The sequence below is a fragment of the Euleptes europaea genome, chromosome 18 (genome assembly GCF_029931775.1).
Source record: "Euleptes europaea isolate rEulEur1 chromosome 18, rEulEur1.hap1, whole genome shotgun sequence".
NCBI classification, from domain to species: Eukaryota; Metazoa; Chordata; class Lepidosauria; order Squamata; family Sphaerodactylidae; genus Euleptes; species Euleptes europaea.
The window spans coordinates 1033984-1052942 of record NC_079329.1 but is presented as its reverse complement, the minus strand read 5'-3'; the positions used below and the strand labels follow the sequence as shown (position 1 = coordinate 1052942).

The 18959-nt window shown below is 45.4% G+C and overlaps 1 protein-coding gene across 1 annotated transcript; it reads left to right on the top strand.

Annotated features, from left to right (window-relative positions):
* The first annotated feature begins 80 nt into the window (after nucleotides 1–80).
* ZCWPW1 (zinc finger CW-type and PWWP domain containing 1) lies at nucleotides 81–18046 on the top strand. Its single transcript, XM_056863605.1, has 13 exons — nucleotides 81–167; nucleotides 3344–3422; nucleotides 4973–5021; nucleotides 8791–8948; nucleotides 9274–9421; nucleotides 10770–10774; nucleotides 10859–10975; nucleotides 11696–11816; nucleotides 13410–13485; nucleotides 13686–13790; nucleotides 14867–14950; nucleotides 16284–16338; nucleotides 17723–18046. The coding sequence occupies exons 1-13, from the start codon at nucleotides 81–83 to the stop codon at nucleotides 18040–18042; spliced, it is 1404 nt and encodes a 467-aa protein (XP_056719583.1). The 3' UTR covers nucleotides 18043–18046.
* Nucleotides 18047–18959: the final 913 nt, after the last annotated feature.

Below are 18959 nucleotides of genomic sequence, written 5' to 3'. Positions count from 1 at the left end.
CAAATGCTATTCCTTTGAACCAACCTTCAGGCAATGGATCTGCAGGCAAACTCATAAAAGCACATTGTCCGAAGGTCAACATGAAAGGTCAAGATAAGAAGCAGGAGAGAAGCACTAAAGTAGAAAAGGAAGGAAAGCACAAGAAGGATCGAGACATTACCAAGAATGTAGGTGGAAAGGTAGATCTGGCCCCTTGAGTTTGCAGTGGCAGTGAGGAATTGCACAGGGACAGCATGGAGCCTCAGCATGGAGGGGCCGTGGCTCAGTGGTAGAGCATCTGCTTGGCATGCAGAAGGTCCCAGGTTCAATCCCCAGAATCTCCAGTTAAAGGAACTAGGCAAGTAGGTGATGTGAAAGACCCCTGCCTGAGACCCTGGAGAGCTGCTGCTGGTTTGAGAAGACAATACTGACTTTGAGGGACCAAAGGGGGGGGAGTGTCTGATTCAGTATAAGGCAGCTTCATGTGTTCAAGGCAGCCCCTTACACAGCATCAGACTGCATCTTCTCCACCCCCCACTTCCTCCCCGCCCGGCACAGTTGCAACTCACCATGTGGTGTCCCCAGAGCTTGTGATGATCTGGTTATCATTAAGGAACCGGCAGCAGGAGAGGTACCCTTGAGAGGAAAAGGAATTGCTGCTCAGTGGAGAACTGATGGGCCTCCCATGTTCCCCCCTGAAAGGGCTTTTTTCAGCAAGGGGGGGGGGGGACCAAGGGTCTGATTCAGTAGAAGGCAGCTTCATGTGTTCATCTAGCTTGGGGTAGTTCCCTTCCCCCCCCCCTTGTGCCCTCCATTCCCCCCCCATCTTCCTCCACAAGACTTTTTGCATGGTTTTTTAGATCAGCAGTTTGTATGTTGCTATAGTGTTGTAACGCTATAGTGATATATGTACTGTCAGTTATTAAAACCTGGAGGTGGACAATAACACCATGTGGAAGTCCCCAGAAGTATTACTGCAGTTTGGGAAGCAAGGTGGAGAAAGAGGCCCTCTTGGAAGCCCAGTTATTCTTGGAAGGCACCACCAAAGCGTAGAGGAAGGGAGGGAGCTGGGTGTAGCTTCTCACGGCTGAGGAAAACAAAAGGTGGCTTTAGGTGCCAGAAGATTTATTATAGCATAAGCTTTTGGGGCCTAGAGCCCACTCCAGCAGCTGCTGGAAAGCTTATGCAAACTACACCTGTTAGTCTTGAAGGCGACACAACACTCCTTTGTTGTTTTGCTATGACAGATAACATTGCTGCCCCTTTGGAGTGGGTAAGGAAAGGGTACACAGAAGCACTGCTGTCTTTATGCCTCAACATGCCCCACTGATGACTCTTGGCATTGAAAACAAGTTCGGTGGTTGAGTGCTGGTTAGCCCAGATACAAACTCAGCCATGAAATAGTGACTTCTGGTTCTACACTTCTACAATCCCATGTGATTGTGGAGTATTCCACACAGCAACTGGGAGGAGCTGTGGCTCAGTGGCAGAACACCTGCTTGTCAAGCAGAAGGTCCCTAGTTCAATCTCCAGCATATCCAGTTTAAGAAGACCAGCCAGTAGGTGATGTGAAAGGCCTCTGCCCAAGACCCTGGAGAGCTGCTGCCAGTCTGAGTAGACAAGATTGACCTGGATGGACCAAGGGGTGGGTTTCCACCCAGGAGAAGGCAGTATCACAGCAGCAAGGGGGCTTTGCAGGGGTGGGTTTCCCCACACTTGCTCTGCCCTGTTTCTCCACAGCTGCTGTTCTCCCCATGCCACTAGAGGCCTTTTCAAAAAGCCAACAAAGGCTGGATGGCTATACCATTGTAACATTATAACCATCTATTAGGTCCTCTGAATTCCCAGCTTTTTAAAAAAGTACATCTCTACCCCCTTTGTTCTGGAGAAAGAATAGAAAAGGTATAACTTGGCAACAAGAAGAGCTAGAGGCTTACTTTTCTAAACAAGCGAAAGTTGAAATTTAGAGGACCCAATAGGTAAATTGTTACAATGATCCAGCTATTGCTGGGGGAAGAGCCCCGTGGCGCAGAGTGGTAAGCTGCAGTACTGCAGTCAAGTACCCCTTTCAATAATGAATAAAATCCTCAAAAAAAAAAAAAAAAAAACTCTTGGCGGGTGTGAATTTAGTTACATTGACTGTAGCCAAATATTTTGCTCATATAATTAAATTCAAAGGACCTCAAAAAAAAAAAAAAAAAAAAAAGAAGCTCTGCTCACGACCTGAGTTCAATCCTGACGGAAGTCGGTTTCAGGTAGCCGGCTCAAGATTGACCCAGCCTTCCCTCCTTCCCTCCTTCCGAGGTCGGTAAAATGAGTACCCAGTTTGCTGGGGGTAAAGGGAAGATAACTGGGGAAGGCACTGGCAAACCACCCCGTAAACAAAGTCTGCCTAGTAAACGTCAGGATGCGACGTCACCCCATGGGTCAGGAATAACCTGGTGCTTGACAGGGGACCTTTTACCTTATTGTGGGGGGCACCCAAAAAATTCCCCTGGTTTCATGGGAGGGAAATGCCAGCTGAGGGGTGACAGGGCAGGGTAATGGTGGCAAAGTGGGTGGCACCTTTTGAAGTGCAGCATGGCTTCTGTGCAGAAGGCAAATGAGCTTTGGTGTGGATCAAAGGTAGTTTGAGAAATTGTGGAGGAAAGCATGGAAAGAGAATGGGTGAGCCATGGTGCTGTGTGGAAGCTCATAAAGAATCCTTTGCAGTTGGGAGCCCAAATTGGAGCAAAAACTCCATTTGGAAGTCCCCTGTAAGACACTGTAAGACAGATGATGTCCATGCCTCAGGGGCCATTTTTGTGCTCCGGTGTCAGTGCTGTTTCTTCTCAGAAGAAAGATTAGAATTGTATTGTTTGAGAAAGCACAGATGAAAAGCCACAGCTAATTAAGACCTCTGTTTCCCTGAGAGGCAGCCAAACTTACAGCCCTCAAGATGTTCTCATTCCCCCCTCCCCCGAGATATTTTGCATGAAATTACATGTTACTTTAAAAGTTACTGAACACTGATATTATTTGTACACGTTGTACATCTGATGTTCAACAGGGCCTCTCCAGCCAGATATTAAATTACAGTCATGAAAAACAAGGGCCCCGCCCAGACATTAATGCACTTAACCAATGTGTGGAAATAACTTGGGACTATGAGAGAGTGGTGCCATGGGAAACCATTAGATAAAACTCCTACTGGAGGAGAGAATGGATCTCTCTTGCACTTGAAGACCCTACTACACAGTCCTGATCAATCAGCCACGTATTTGTGTAAGCAAGGGGTGCTGGCTTGGGCTCTGTATTTACTGTCCTGTGTACAGTAGTTGCCGCAGGCTTGTTGTAACTGCCCTATTTGCTCATCTTTTGGCAGGAAGACGATTGCCTCAAGGACTCAGTATTTGAAGAGATTGTTGAGAGTGTACTTAAGAAGTCTTTGGAGGAGTGCATAGGTACGCTGACAGAGAGAACTTGAGAACGGGCAAGAGTACTTCTCGAGAAAAGAAGTTCTTCACTCACATAGTAAATCAGCTGTGGAGTTCACTGTCACAGAATGTAGTGACGGCCTCTAGTTTAGATGGCTTTGAAAAGAGATTAAACAGATTCATTGAATAGGAGAAGTCTGTCAATGGCTGTTAGCCCTGATGGCTCAATGGAATTGCCATGTTCATAGGCATGAGAATGTCAGAAGAGCCCTGCTGGATCAGACCAGTGAGGGTCCATCTAGTCTAGCATTCTGTTTCACACAGCGGCTGACCAGCTATTCTGGAGGGCCAGCAACAGGGCATAGAGCAGTGGTTCCCAAAGTGGGTAGTACCACCCCCTGGAGGCTGGTGGGATTACCTAGGGGGGCACTAAGAGGCAAGCAGGGGGGCGCTAGAGGTGGCCCCTTCAACTGTGTTGTTCACTAATTTACAATGGATCAAGTTGTGGCACCATGCTGGCAAATTTGGGGGAAACTATCAGATTTTTCCCCCAGACTTTGAAGAGCTGGTACCATTGGATCAAGTTCATCATTTCTGTTGAATACATTTCAACTAAAAAGTTTTAATTTGATTTTGAATAGATGTGCAATTAATTGTTACTGTTTTGAAATTTTATTGTTATTATCTTCTTTCGTGTGTCATGCAAACCCCTATTTTGAATAATGTTTCTTACAGAGTAGGGTAGAGGGGCGGTGACCCAAAAGGTTTGGGAACCACTGACATAGAGGCTGAGGCCTTCCCCTTACCTTCTGGCACTGGGATTCAGAGGCTGAGTGCCTCTGAATATGAAGGTTGCCTTTAGTCACCATGCCTAGTAGCCACTGATAGATCTACATGACAGTAATGTTCTGAATTCTAGTGCTGTGGGGGACAGGAAAAGTAGGAGGATTTTGTGCCCTGCTGGTAGGATTTCTGTTGACATCTGGTTGGCCATGGTGTGAAAAAGGGTGCTGGAGTACGTGGGCCATTGTTCTAACCCAGCACACACAACAGCTGCTTTAGGTTCTTAAAAGAACCTAAAAGAAGCTGCAATGTTAACAATGAGAATTACAATCTGCGCTGCTGCACAGAGCTGGTCGTAATTTTATCTGGTTTTAATTTTTTTTTTTTTAGTGAATGGGACGGAGCAGTCCAAGTATCTTGTACTGTGCCTCCATTTTCCTTCCAAATGGCCCTGTCATTCTAGCAGTAACATAATGTGCCAGCAGAAAGCAGGAGTGTGAGATTTTAAAGGGGGGTGGTTAAGAGGTAGATGGTGCAGAGCTGGGCTGGCTGACCTCGCTTGGCTTGTCGGCCACTTTAGCTCTTGGGATGCAAGCGAAAAACCACAGTGGGTTTAGATACTTGATCTTGGACAATCTGCTTTAGATGTCTGTCAAGTTTTGAAGATCATATCTAGGGGTTATCCATACTGTCACACAAGACAACATCAACCTACTTTCACTCTTCAGACTTTATGAACTCATAAACTTTGAGCTTGCAAAGCTGCTTAAAGACATTTAACTTTTTATTTGCAGAAGACTTTAGGAAGATAGCTCCTTCAGCTGAGGAACACAGTCTGGGAAGGTAAGTTTCTCAATCCTGTTTGTGTACGGCAGCTGTCCTGATTCCACACTGAAGGCAGAGCATTCTGCACTTTCTCTGAGGCACTCTCCAGCCGGGGAAATTACTCTGTGCTGTAGTGTCTACAGTTTTGGTGTGTGGTTGTTTTCTATAGAGGACCTGATCATAAACCAAAGTGAAACAAATACACAAACCCTTAGATGAATCTGATCTGTTTCATTGATTTCTCAAGTCTGTTTTCTTTCCATCTATCATCGGGTGCAGTGAACAAAGGCTTTCTACCTTGTTGTATCTCTGGTGTGAGCCACCCTGAGCCTGATTTTGGCCAGGGATGGACGAGATACAAATTAATTAATTACATAAATAAAATAAATAAAGATATATACTTGGCAGAAATGTAAATAGAAATGTGAAGGCATGGGGGGGGAACATAATTTTTTTGAGGGGTTAGGTTTTTTTCTGAGACCTATTTTACAATTTTTCCAAAGGAAAAAGTTGAAATTTGGGGGATATTAAAAGAAAACTCCTCTGAAATATTTTCTCTTCAGTAATTGAAATGCTTTTAAAGGTAGGCATGCTGTAGACATATGCAGCCTTTAAACCCAAGCATTTCTGCACCTAATCTTCATGAGGAGAGCAGGCAGGGCTTTCATTGCTTTTCAACTGTAACATGCCTCCTGTTGTCCATTTGACCTGATTTGTGGTTGACCTTGTGGTTGACTATTTCACCTCTCCTTCTAACCACTGTGAGATATACCCACAGATCCGGTAACAAGTAGTTTATTGCCCTACTTTGCTGGAGGGAAGAAAAGATCAGAAGGAGATTTGGCAGAAACTTCACCAAAGTCCCAGATGAAAACTCTGACAGTTTCATTGAGAACTGAACACTCTCTATCCAGATAGCAAAGATTAAGGTACACGTGCTAAGACAGCATAGGGTGCATCAGCTTGCAGTTTTCTCTCAAGTATTGGGTATATTTGCAATTTTGCTTGTAGTGCAGCTTGTAGTGCAGTCCTAAGGTGAATTTCTTCAGTCTGGGCTTAGACTGGAGTAACTCTCTTTAGGATTGCACTGTAAGAAATTTATAACTTTTAAGTTCCATAAATATGTCAAATAATGCAATTGTATATGCTAAGTTATAAATGATGCATGTTATGTTGCTAAAGAAGTAAAATTAGTTTAGGTTTGAGAGGACAGTAAGTATTACATATATTTGAGTTTTTCCAAAATTTCTGTTTTTTCTTTCCCCTGTGGTTTCAAATTTTTGAAAGTTTTACATCTCTAGTTGTAAAGTAGATTTTGCAGCTTCAATTTTGGCAAGGCTCCTGTGTTTTTAGCAGAGGCTTGACTGAGCAGATGAAGTTTCTTTCGGCATGCTGACAAAAGCTCTGCCTTTGAATGTTTGCCTGCTGTGCTACTGTACATTTTTATTAATGTCTTTATTTGCTTTATTTCTGTACTGTTTTCCCTTGTTGCTCAATGCCAGGTACAATAAAATCAGACAGTTAAAACCAATCAGAACCTGACATAATAAAACAATAGTCATGGTTTTGTAGTAGTGTTATAACAATCACCCGAAAAACCAAAGCGTCCTTGTCTGAAAAAGCAATACTTCATTTCCCTTTAAAAACTCCAAAGGCTAATAATTAACGATTGATTCAGGAGTATGAGAACAGGAAATAATTAATTAAGCTGGAAGCAGAAGCAAAGGAGGACAATTTAATGGAACACTGGCCACAAGAAGCCCCACTAGCACTTTCGCTGTCCACACTGGACTACCTGAGGCAGCCACTGGTGTTTTACATTTCACAAAAATCACCACAAGTCAGATCTGGAAAATGACTGGCCAATGTGGAAGCACACTGGACTGCCACAGGATGGCATGATGCCCATGCCCGGCCAAACTACTGGTGTGGAAGTAGCCTGGAACTCTCCAGCCTTTGCATGGAGCTCTTGTGCAGTGTGCTGGAGGACAGAGAGCCAACATGGTGTAGTGGTTAAGAGCGGTGGTTTGGAGCGGTGATCTGGAGAATCGGGTTTGATTCCCCACTCCTCCACATGAGGGGTGGGCACTAATCTGGTGAACTGGATTTGTTCCCCCACTCCTCCACATGAAGCCAGCTGGGTGACGATGGGCCAGTTATGCTCTCTCAGCCCCGCCTACCTCACAAGGTGTCTGTTGTAGGGAGGGGAAGGGAAGGTGATTGTAAGCCGGTTTGATTCTGCCTTAAGTGGTAAAGTCGGCATATAAAAACCAGCTCTTCTTCTTCCTGACACCCCTTTTACCTATTTGTTTGTTCAGAACATTTCTATGCTGCCTCTCCAGGAAACCTGTTCAATCTGGCTTACAAGTAAAATAGAGTAAAAACACCAAACATAAAATTATAACAAACTATTAATGCAGTATTGAAAACACAACTTCTTAAGGCCTTTTCAAAATTGAATGTTGTCAACGGTGGGGGACAGAAATGTAGGAGAAAGACTGAATGTACACTATAATCAACATGATATTTTACATTTGCAGCTCAGTTTAAGCCTTGGGCCAAGAGGTGCTTTTCTCAGCCGTATGTAAGCAACCTTGCTTGTGAAAATGCCCAGAGACTCCCCAGCCCCATCAACAGAAAGGAATGCAGCAGCCTGCATGTGTATGAAATCACATTTGTGGCCTCTGGGTGGTGCTCACGTACAGGCTATGCATATGCCCACTCTTCAGCCTTGCAAGTTGCCAACTGCTCCCAAGCAAACCCCTGACTCTACAACTGTGCATGATGCTGTTTGTGTGTTTTAAATTAAAAAAAAACTAGTGAGTGGCAGAAACTGAGTAGAGAGAAAAATGAACGGGGGGAGGTGTTTAATATTTCCCCACCCACCTACTGCTTTGAACAAACCTTGCTAACCACTTCTCTGTTTGCAGGATTTAAAATGCAGGTTAAAAACACGTCTTGATTCCCACTACTCTCAATAGGGAAAAGACACATCCCAGGCAAGTGGAGGGGAGGGGCAGTGGGGAAGGACTACTTCCCCCTTACTCTTTTTTCAAAAATAGCATTGGGGCTCTTTTCTGTGTGTGTGTTTACACATAACAAACAGCTGGGCATCTCAGGCAGAGCGTGGGTGCCTGCTCTTTCTCCTGAATACTGGGAGGTCTGAGGGGTGCTCACATGTAGGATCTCTTTCCCTTGGCAGAGAAGTTGTGGTTTTCTGGACTTGTTTAGGTAGACACGCAGGAGACTAAACCAAAACTCTTAGAAGTGAGAGGAGTGATTTAGTGCTGCTCTACATGCAGTGTTCTGTCAGTGGGACTCCAAACATGTTGTTTAGCCTTAAAAAGCTGGAGGGAAGGGGAGAAATGGTCAGGATTGGGCTTCAGCATTGGGGAAGGGGAGATTTAACTCTTTTCTTCCTCTCTTCTCCAGGCTGTTTCCCTAGTTGGAAATCTGCACACATGTGTATGCACACACACATACACAATAGGTTCAAGCTCTGGCAGGGAAAAAGACTACCTGTCTTGTGCCTGGTTTTGTTCCCTCCTGGAACAAGCCTGGACAGAGTATTTCTCACTTGTGCTCTTGGTGGGGAAGCCCTGGTCCAGATAGGACTAAATGATACCGCTCAAATTCTAGTCACAGTAGTACCACATGCCCTTTCCCCCCACTCCCAGTTCTTCCTTGAAAAGATCCTCTGTGGCTCATTTTAATTGCTCTAAGACGGCATGATTTTTCATGGGAAGGGGGGCTGAACTCAGGCTTGTGCTTTCCCTGTTTGTTTCAGAGAGACTGTGGAAGCCTTTCCACCTACAAAGGAAGCTGTCTCTGGAAAAGCAGGCAGGGATGAAGGTGGGATGATGCTTCTAGAAGCAGAACAACAGGAGCCTCGGCCCGAGAAGAGGAGACACAGCAGGCTTCCTCTGAAGGACAAAAATGAGAAAAGTAAGCCTCTTGTGTGGAGCAGATCTCCCTGAGAAGCTCACTGCTGTGGAAAGAATGGGAGTCGTGACAAAGCTCCACACCATGGGCTGTGCGAAGAATGTGTCAGGGTGGGTGGGAATCAGGATAAGGGGCAGCTGCATAGGGTAGAGTGGACATCCACATTCTTTCCAGGGTTTAAAAACAAGTTGCTTCTGTTGACTGCTAGACAGCTCCTGGTTTCCTCTTCCAACCACCAGCTCCAGTGTCGCCATCTCATCACTCGTCTGGTATTTTTCTAAAGAGGCAACAACACACACAGGGCTTGTTTTTCTTTGTCTCCTGGCAGATGAGAACCCAGAAGCAGACAATGGGGGGCGTAAAGAAAACCGGAAAGGAGCGCCCAAGAAAAAAGTTCAAGGCAACGCCCAGATCATTCACCAAGAGGAAAAGCGAAAGGAGGGGGAAGAGAAGGAGGCAGCAGATGAAGGAAGTGAGCCTCCCCACCCCCCTCCAAAGGGTTCCAGTATGGGTAGACAAAATAGGTGGTGGCCAAAGACCTTGGATGTCAGATGAACTTGGGAGCACCAAAATGCCACACAGCTGTAGCTTTACGGAGAGAGCCAAGGCACCAGCGAGAATGAGAAAGGAAGCTATTTGGCCCACTTAATTAGAAGATGTATGATATAAAACCTACCGGAGTTATTAGGTTCTTCCCTTCTTCTTTAGTCCAGTGTGTTGCCAACACCAGTAATCTAGGTCTCTGGCAGCCTGTTTTGGGGTCGGAATTTAGAAACAGGGATGTCTCTTAAGAAATGGAGAATCTCATGTTGCTAAATCTCTGAGCCCCTTGTGTATGCTAAGGAGACATAGGTGCACCCACAGCTGTATGGGACACCTTACTTTGAAAATCTTTCTTGGTCTGTGAAATCTGCTAGGATCGCATTCCCCCCTCAGAACTGAAGGTTAGAACCACATCTTCGCACAGTGACCCTGCTTTCTGAAGCCCTTCTATGGACCCATGCGCTCATGAGGCTCACCTGGTCACTTCACTGTGCCCTCTCTCATAGATTGATTTGTTACTTCTATGCCTATTGTAGGGTGCTTTTGGCCATTTTGTGGGACAGATTACTGAGGAAGCTGGAAGGGCCTCCTCCTTCTTATTTGTAGAAGAGCTTGCAAATCAGTGCTGCTCCAGAAGGCTTTTATGAAGGATTGGCAAGATTTGAGTCCAGGAGCACCTTAGAGACCAGTAAGATTTTCAGGTATGAGCTCTCGAGAGTCAGAGCTTCCTTCATCAGATAACAACAAAGGGAGATAACTCCCTATCAGATGAACGGAGCTTTGATTCTCGGAAGCTTATACCCCGCAATTCTTATTGATCTCTAAGGTGCTACTGGAGTCAAATTGAGCTACTGCAGACCAACATAGCTACCCTCAGGAGATTGTTGGCCATGTGGCTGTGTGCTGTTATGTAGGAGGGTTGAATATCTCATTTGTTCTGTTCTCTTGCCTGTTGGTATTTTGTTTGCCACACTGGATCCCTGGAGAAAGGTGATGGTAATGTACATTTTGATTCAGAAGGATAGGATGGAAGACTTCACACTGTGACAGAAGACTTCACACACCAACCATACCCAGGGAGTGATGGGAGGGGCCGTGGCTCAGTGGTAGATCCTCTGCTTGGAGGTCCCAGGTTCAGTCCCCAGCACCTCCACTTAAAAAGACCAGGATTTAGGTGCTGTGAAAGACCCCTGCCTGAGACCCTGGAGAGCCGCTGCCAGTCTGAGTAGACAATCCCTTGATGGATCAGTGGTCCAATTCAGTATAAGCCAGCTTCATGAGTTCATGTGATGCCTCTTCACACCATACCATGTGTAGCACCAAGCATGTGCCATAAAAGTTCATTGTGCTCTTGCCTGTTCTCATCCCAGGTTGGTGTGTGGTATGGGTTCAGTGCTCCTCTCCAGCCTGTGGGAAGTGGAGGCGCATCTGCAGTGACATAGACCCATCAGTTCTGCCTGATGACTGGTCCTGCAGCCAGAACCCAGGTAAGGCAGCAGGCCCAGTCTTCTCCTGGGAGAGAGGTAAGGCATTTGGCCACTTCTGCTTCCCTCCGTTCAACAAGCAAGATGTACCAATGTTACTTCTGCCTGTTGTTTGTCGTCAGAAACCACTGCCTGCTGGGGTATAAAGGATGGGACTGAATGATAAAAGGTATCCCAATTTTAATGCCAGTGTGAATTCTGGTTAACCTGCCAGGGGTCCCTGACCTTGTTGACCCTGCGGGCACTTTTAGAATGCTTACACAGGGTGGTGGGCACAACAACAAAAAGGCTGCCAAGCTCTGTTTAACATGATGTCTTTTAATCTGCACAGCCAGTCAGAAGGCCAGCTGGGCACAAGCCTCACCTGGCCCTGCCCACTTTCTAAAAACACGTGGAGGGTGCCAGGAAAGGTGTTGGTAGGCACTGTTGCACCCACATGCACCATGTTGGTGACCCTGGCCTATCCACACACTTGTGAATGTTAAAAAGTAGGTCAGGACTCTTTCTGTGAGTGTTTCAATGTGTTTCAGAGAATGACATATTTCACTGGAATTGTGACCTATCTACTCTCAGCCTTTTTACCCCACAGCATAGGAAAGAGGATGATAAATTGTACTCCTTCAGAATAAGGTTGCTGATACCTTCTAGGTGCCCACCACCTCTTACAAGCACAGAAACAGGTTGCTTGTAAAATGTAATTACCATTTCACTTCTTTGTTGCAGATCTTCAGTACAACAGCTGCAGCGTTCCTGAGGAAACGTGGTCGGGGTCTGAGAGTGAGGTGGTCTACGCAGTTTATATTCCTGGGTCAATTGTGTGGGCCAAACAGTATGGATACCCATGGTAGGGACCCCATCCCCAATTAACTCTGTTCATATCAAAATATTGTGCCACTGCCCTAAACTTAGTCTGGGATCCTAAAGACACGTGTGTGCTCCTGAGCCTCACCTAAAATGAGCGCCAGGCATTCAAGTGCCAAATGAGAAAGAGGGACCTTGTGTCAGGCTGCAGGGAGGGTGGCAAGGAACTGTAGGTACAGTGCAGTCCTAAGCCGAGTTACACCCTTGTAAGCCCATTGTGTTCAGAAGGATGCAACTCTGTCAAGGATTGCACTGATAGTGTGAGAAGAACGTGGCTCTCTGCTAAATTAACAGATTTTCTGTTTCAGCTGAGAGCACAAACTGTTACCCCCATTCTATGCCCCCACCCACATGTATGTTCACTATAGTGCAAATGCATGACTGAGGCCACCCATAGTGATTTTATTTTTAAGGTTCCCAGTTCCACTGGACTGTAATCAGATCTACAATTCCAAGTCAAATGGCTCCCTGCAGTCTGTCCCATTGCTTATCCTCCCTGAGACACTTAGCCAGAATAGCCAAGCTTTCTTAGCACCTTTGCCAGTACAGCAGCTGCAGGCCTTCGATGGAAAACTGGCCAAGAATGGGGCCTCTCGTCCACAGAAAGGGAAATTCCCAAAGGCAATCCTTTTAATAAGCTATATGCTTCTTTGATGCCCACCATGCATCTTATGTTCTCGAAAGAGTTACTTGAAGCAAGGCAAGGATATTTTACTTTTTTGTTTGTTTGGCACCTTCAGTGTGGCTGGCGGTTAACAGTGCAGGGGGTCGGAAAGTAAGATCTAAAATTTGATACAAGGACAGAGTTTAGGGCAGTGAAAAGCAGGAGGGATATGTACTCGTTCCCGTCATAGGGACGTAGGCTTAGGGCCAAGGTGCCTGTGATGCTGGAGTTCTTTGCCTGGAACTCCAGATGTACAATTTAGCACCGTGGGAATACACATAGATTGGGACCATACTACTCTGCTCCTCCCAGTGCCCTTTCCATAGTTGGAAATCCCCCTTTCTTCCAGCTGCTTTAAGCTATAGTAGGGGGAAAGACAAATGTCCATATTGTGCTTCTCTTTTGATCCTTAAAGGATCAAAAGGGGAGGGGCTGTGGCTCAGTGGGCTAGCATCTGCTTGGCATACAGATGGTCCCAGGTTCAGTCCCTAGAATCTCTAGTTAAAATGCTTAAGTAGGGGAAGATATGAATGATCTCTGCCTGAGACCCTGGAGAGCTGCTACCAGTCTGACTAGACAGTACTGACCTTGATGGATTGAGGGTCTGGTTCACCTTAAGTTGGCTTCATGTGTTTGTGTGTGTTACTGTATGTCTCATTTTGCTTTGAGCGCATACCTTCTACCTGTAGAGAAGGGCCATGATTCAGTAGTAGAGCATCTACTACAGCTTTACATTTGAGCTTTTTGAGTATCCACAGGTGAATGGTTTCTGGAAGAATTTTTCTTTACCAAAGAGACCTTTTCTTAAAAATATACCTCCATACTGTCTTGGGAAAGCACTTATTAGAAACCAGGGCTGGCCTGGTACGGTCTTAATAGCATTTTCTGCTCTTTCTCATCTGTGCCTTATAGGTGGCCTGGTATGATAGAAGCCGATCCTGACATTGGAGAATATTTCCTATTTTCTTCTCGTACAGATTCACTTCCTGTAAGTATTATGAGCATGCACTTGTTTGTGCTTTAGTAGAGGACATATAACAGCAGCTGCAGAGGCAGTCATGTCTTGGCTCTGGCAAAGGGTGGCCACACATAATGGTCTTGGGTCTTTGAAAAGAATCCGGGATGCTATATGGTAGATTAAGGTCACCTACAGCAGCCAAACACAGTCTATTTTATTTCCAATTGCAGTCCAAGTACCACGTGACATTTTTCGGTGACTCCGCGTCCCGGGCTTGGATCTCTGCTTCTATGCTGAGGAACTTTGGCGAACCAAATGCAGAGGAAAATTGTCTGGTAAAGAGGCTTTTGTTTGTGGCTGCTAATTGCAACAGAAGATGACCTGATTGGTAACCAGGCAACAGGAGGTTGTGGGTATTGAAAGAAGCCCAACTGACAGGTGATACCTTTTGACAGTAAACACAAACCAGCGGGAGATAACAAAGAAGAGTTGGGGATAGCAATGCCCTGGCCTGCTGGCACAGCTGGGAAGGGAGGGAGGGTGTATGTAGCTTGGGGGGAGATTCTAGTGATAGGAGGAGAACTTTATTTGTTCATTCCCTATCTATTCCTCCCCCTCCTCCATGCCAATTCCCTCTGAAGTGCATTTAGGGCACCGAACTCTTCCTCCTCTTCTCGTCTATTGTTCCACCATTGTTGCATTTTGCAATTAGGGAAGACTGCTGGCATTACATTACAGCTACACAATGTAGCTGCATTTAAAGCTGTTCTGCCATACTGACCCCAGGAATCTAGTTCTGAGGGCCAAACTGGATGTGATTGCGTCAGATCTCTGTGTTTAAGCTCTGATTTCCCCCAGTCACATGGAAAAGGGTTTTCCCCTCAACCCTGAGTTTAACAGCAAAAGGGGCACACAGATAAAGAGTGCAAAATCCTCCTATCACCTGCTCCTGCTCCTCTCTCCATGCACTTTTCTTCTAGCTCATGGTGGTATCAGAACACAGTGAATAGAAAAGAGTCTTCTGGGGAAGGAACTGCAGGGAGATAAGCTGCTTGTGGGTGCGGAAGGCAGGGGTCAGGTACCATTTGAGGTTAAAACTAGACACATACACACATCATTGCCCTTCTTTCTATGGGATTGTGGCAGATCTGGGTTTAAACACACATTGCATCTAGTTTGGCTCTGTGTGTAGAGAAATTGTGCAGAATTCCCTATGTGCTTCATAGAACTACAGCTCCCAGAGTTTCATTGGAGGAAAGCCAGGATGGTTAAACCTGTATCGGTTTGCAGTGTACACAAGCCTGTGAAAAGCAAAAAAACAAACAAAAAAGCCCAATAATTTTTGTTTGGCAGCTGGGAGGACTGAGAGAAATAATAGGTCAGCCCCGGTGTCCGGCTTTTTGTCTTTCAGGCTAAGCCCAAGAGCAAAGGTGACAGGAAGAATCTGGAAGGTGCTCAAAAGATGGCTAAGGAAGCAGAGCAAATAAGCATTCAGGTAGGGTGGTGGGCAGCCTCTGCATTTGTAAATGTTACCCTTTGGCCTCTTTTTGGAGTTCTGTCATTGGGAAGCTTTTAGAACAAGTGAAAACTGCTGTCCAGAGCTGCTTCATAAGAGCATAAGAGAAAAGCCCTGCTGAATCAGACTGATGCAGGTCCATCTAGTCCAGCATCCTGTCTCACAAAGTGGCCAACCAGTTCCTCTGGAGGGCCAACAACACGGCATAGAGGCCAAGGCCTTCCCTTGATGTTGCCTCCTGGCACTACTGTTCAGAGACTGACTACCCCTGAATGTGGAGGTTCCCTCTTATCACCCTGGCTAGTAGCCACTGATAGCCCTCTCCTCCATGAATCTGATTCCCTTTTAAAGCCATCTATGCCTGTAGCTATCACTACATCATCTGGCAGCTAATTCCACATTTTACACATTTACAGTCATTGTGTAAAAAAGTATTTCCTGCTTCTGTGAGGCTTGGGGGGGGGGCTGTGCAGACCCCATTTAAATGAGGGGAGAATGTGCATTCCCAGACTGCACCTTGGTTTGGTTTTTAATTTTTAGAACACCTTTGACAAAAATCAATTTTCTCTCTTGAAGTCTGCCATGGAATAACACACAGTCATGCATGGCATGCTTCTGATAGTTTAAAATGTTAAACAGGGGAGATGGTGAGCACTCTCCTATTGCATGATGAGGAAACCCAATTGTGAAGATTCTAACAGGACTCCATTGGAATATCAGATCCAGTTCTCCAACAGTTTCTTTCCCTTTTGCCCAAATGGACACAGAGGGTGGCCAACGGAGATGCCACCTGAGCCTTTAGGAAGCTAAACTAGAGATCCACATGGCTCAGCATGAGCACTGATCTTATTTAACATTGGTAAGAAGTCACTGGGGGAGATAGATGTACATGTGATTTTGGAGTAGAAGAAGAGTTGGTTGTTATATGCCAACTTTCTCTACCACTTAAGGAAGAATCAAACCGGCTTACCATCTCCTTCCCTTCCCCTCTTCACAACAGACACCCTGTGAGGTAGATGGGGCTGGGAGAGCTCTAGGAGAGCTGTGACTAGCCCAAGGTCACCCAGCTGCATCATTACATTATACTGATAACACCCAGCTCTGAGTTTGTTTATAAACATCCAGCCCCTGATTCCCTTATCTAAGCCAGTGTCTGGCAGCTGTAGCTGGATGAATGAGGCAGACAGTGTAAGTCTGAATCTAAATACAATTCTAATTTTGTACTGCAACCAGTCCAGGTTTGTTTGTCTTTGTTTGGTTTTCTGCAACAGTATATCAGTACCTATCTTGCTCTTTCCCTTTACTGTACCAGGAGAGAATAAGAATATTTGGATTCTGCAGCCGGTTCAATGGGAAAGACCACAAAGGTATTTTGGCTTTGTTGCTTGGAGTGGCATGTGCAACCCAAAGCTTGATTGTTGTCAGAGAAGCCAGACGGTACCCAGGATGTCCCTTACAGACTCCCTGCTCTTTTTTTCATTGAAGATCTTGACAGCCTCACCTGTCATCCTCACACCAAGAAGATTCAAGACCCAGGTGGCAGGAATGAAAGCACTGTGACATCAAACAAGAGTCAAGACCAGGTTTGTGGATTTGGGGAAGGGACGTGATTCAGAGGTACAGCATCTGGTTTGCACACAGAAGCTCCCAGATTCAATCCCTGTCATTTTCAGGGATTTTCATTTGTTTTGTTTTTAATTTTGTTAAGGGTCAGGAAGTAGGTGATGTGTCAGATCTCTGCCTGAGACTCTGAAGAGCCATTGCCAATCAGAGTAGACAGTTCTCAGCTTGATAGACTCAGCATAATGTTGCTTCGTATGTTTGTGAGAGGAGCTTCTTGACATGACTGATTCCCTTTTCCATTTGGCCACCGCAGAAGGCCCTCGGACATTTATTAGGAAAGTGTTCTGTGGAAGTATCAGTGTAGTTGTGTGGTCTGTTGTGCTACCTGATTAACAAACAGCATCTGTATTCTAGCTGTTTTGTGGGACTCCAGAGATGAAACCTGATGGAAAGCTTAAAAAGAAAACCAGTGTGAAAAGTGAGTGTTTTGGCTGAGGAAGCTACACTCTCCGTGATGCCATTTCCACCCCTGCCCAATCTAGCCTGCTGTTTCCCATGTGCTCCACAACTTTGAGCGCTGGGCTCATACAGAAATAAAACCAGTACCTCCAACTTGTTCATGCAGGGGGCAATAAAAGCATGTTGGAAGCTGAAAGCAGTTCCCCTTTGTCAAAGAGGAGTCGAAGCAAGGCAGGACCCCCCAATGCTGTAGCTGAGCTGAAAGCAAGGGACCATCAGGATGATCCCAAAGGTAAGAACAAGATTTCAGCTCTCTTGCTTTATTTGTGTACATGAGATGTTTGTTCTGTGGGTGCCAAAAAGATGTTGTTTCCAGCAGGGTAACTGTGTGTCTGTTGCAGCTAGTGCAACCAAGACACCTTAAAGACTAACACTTTTATTGTGGCAGAAGCTTTCACAAGCCCCAGGTCCTGCTCAGCCAGAGCACAGAGGTGAAGATGCACAAATGGGCCCAGAAAGAACTTTCGAAGTCACAGCTGGGGATGGAACTCCTAAGTTCTGAAGCATTTCTGTGGTTCACATGATTATTTAAAGTTCATTTAGCATTGCCAAGAGAAGGCCACAGAAGGGACTGGCATTCTGCAGCAGGAGAGGATATTGCTGTGCCACACAGGATGACCGTGTGGTCCAGGGGGGAAAGTCATCATTGGTTTTTGTGTTCCTTTCAAGGTCCTAAGATGTCATTTATTGTGCCAAGGTGTAAGGATGCTAAAGCCAAACAACCCAGTTCCTGTACAGACAGCAGCAATGCTAACTTATTGCCATCTGGCCATCCCGCTGAGAAGGGTAGCTTGGACAAGGCTGAAACCTCTCAGGTGGCAGAAAAGTATCTGGTGTTGAATAATGTCACTGTGAGACATGAGGAGTCGGATGCGTTGAAGGCATTTGGAGATGAAGAAGAAATTTTTGGCAGCCAGGAAATGACTGTCTTTGCTGAGGAGAAAAATTACTCTCCTGAAGAGTTCTCTTTGGCCTTGTTTGAAGAGTAGCACTTTGAAGGGATATAGCCTTTTGAAAGGATGGATGGATTATTTCTCCCTTGAGATCACTGAGAAGAACAAACAAACGTGGACAACCGAACTATTGGAGAAGACGCCAATATAGTTTTACTTGAGTTTACTTGAGTTTAATCTTAAACCTGACTTGTTCTAAATGTGGCAGCGAAACATCTCTCTCCCATTTCTTGATTAAACCGGGAACTGCAAGCACAGCCATTAATAAACATGACAGAGTGATTCTTGCTTTAACCTTAGTGCAAAAGAAAATCCAGGCAAAACTGCATCACAATATGGGCATTTTCTGGAAGTTGTGTGATGATTTGTTAGTTCATGTATGTAAATGTTCACATTCAAAATGTACAGCTTTTTGGTGAAACCAAATTGTTTAGCTGTAGTTTGGTTTAATTTTATTAAAGTCTACTTCTGGATTTAAGTTTGAGTCTTCTGGATCGTTTTGTTTTGACTAAACCCACAGTTGAAAGTGTGTGTATGCAGTTTCAGAGGGTAGCTGTGTTGGTCTACAGTAGAAGAGCTGTTTGAGTCCAGTAGTACCTTAGAGACCAACAAGATTTTTGGGGTATAAGCTTTCAAGCCTCATAGCTCCCTGTGTCAGTGTATATGCGCTATCCCTACAAATTCCTGACTGCGCACTTGTACAGACACACAGATGTAGACAAGCTGGAACGTGTCCAGAGGAGGGCAACAAAGATGGTGAGGGGTCTGGAGACCAAATCATATGAGGAAAGGTTGAAGGAGCTGGGTACGTTTAGCCTGAAGAGAAGACTGAGAAGGAATATAATAACCATCTTCAAGTACTTGAAGGGCTGTCATATAGAGGAGGGTGCCGAGTTGTTTTCTGTTGCCCCCAGAAGGTCGGACCAGAAACAACTGGTTGAAATTAAATCAAA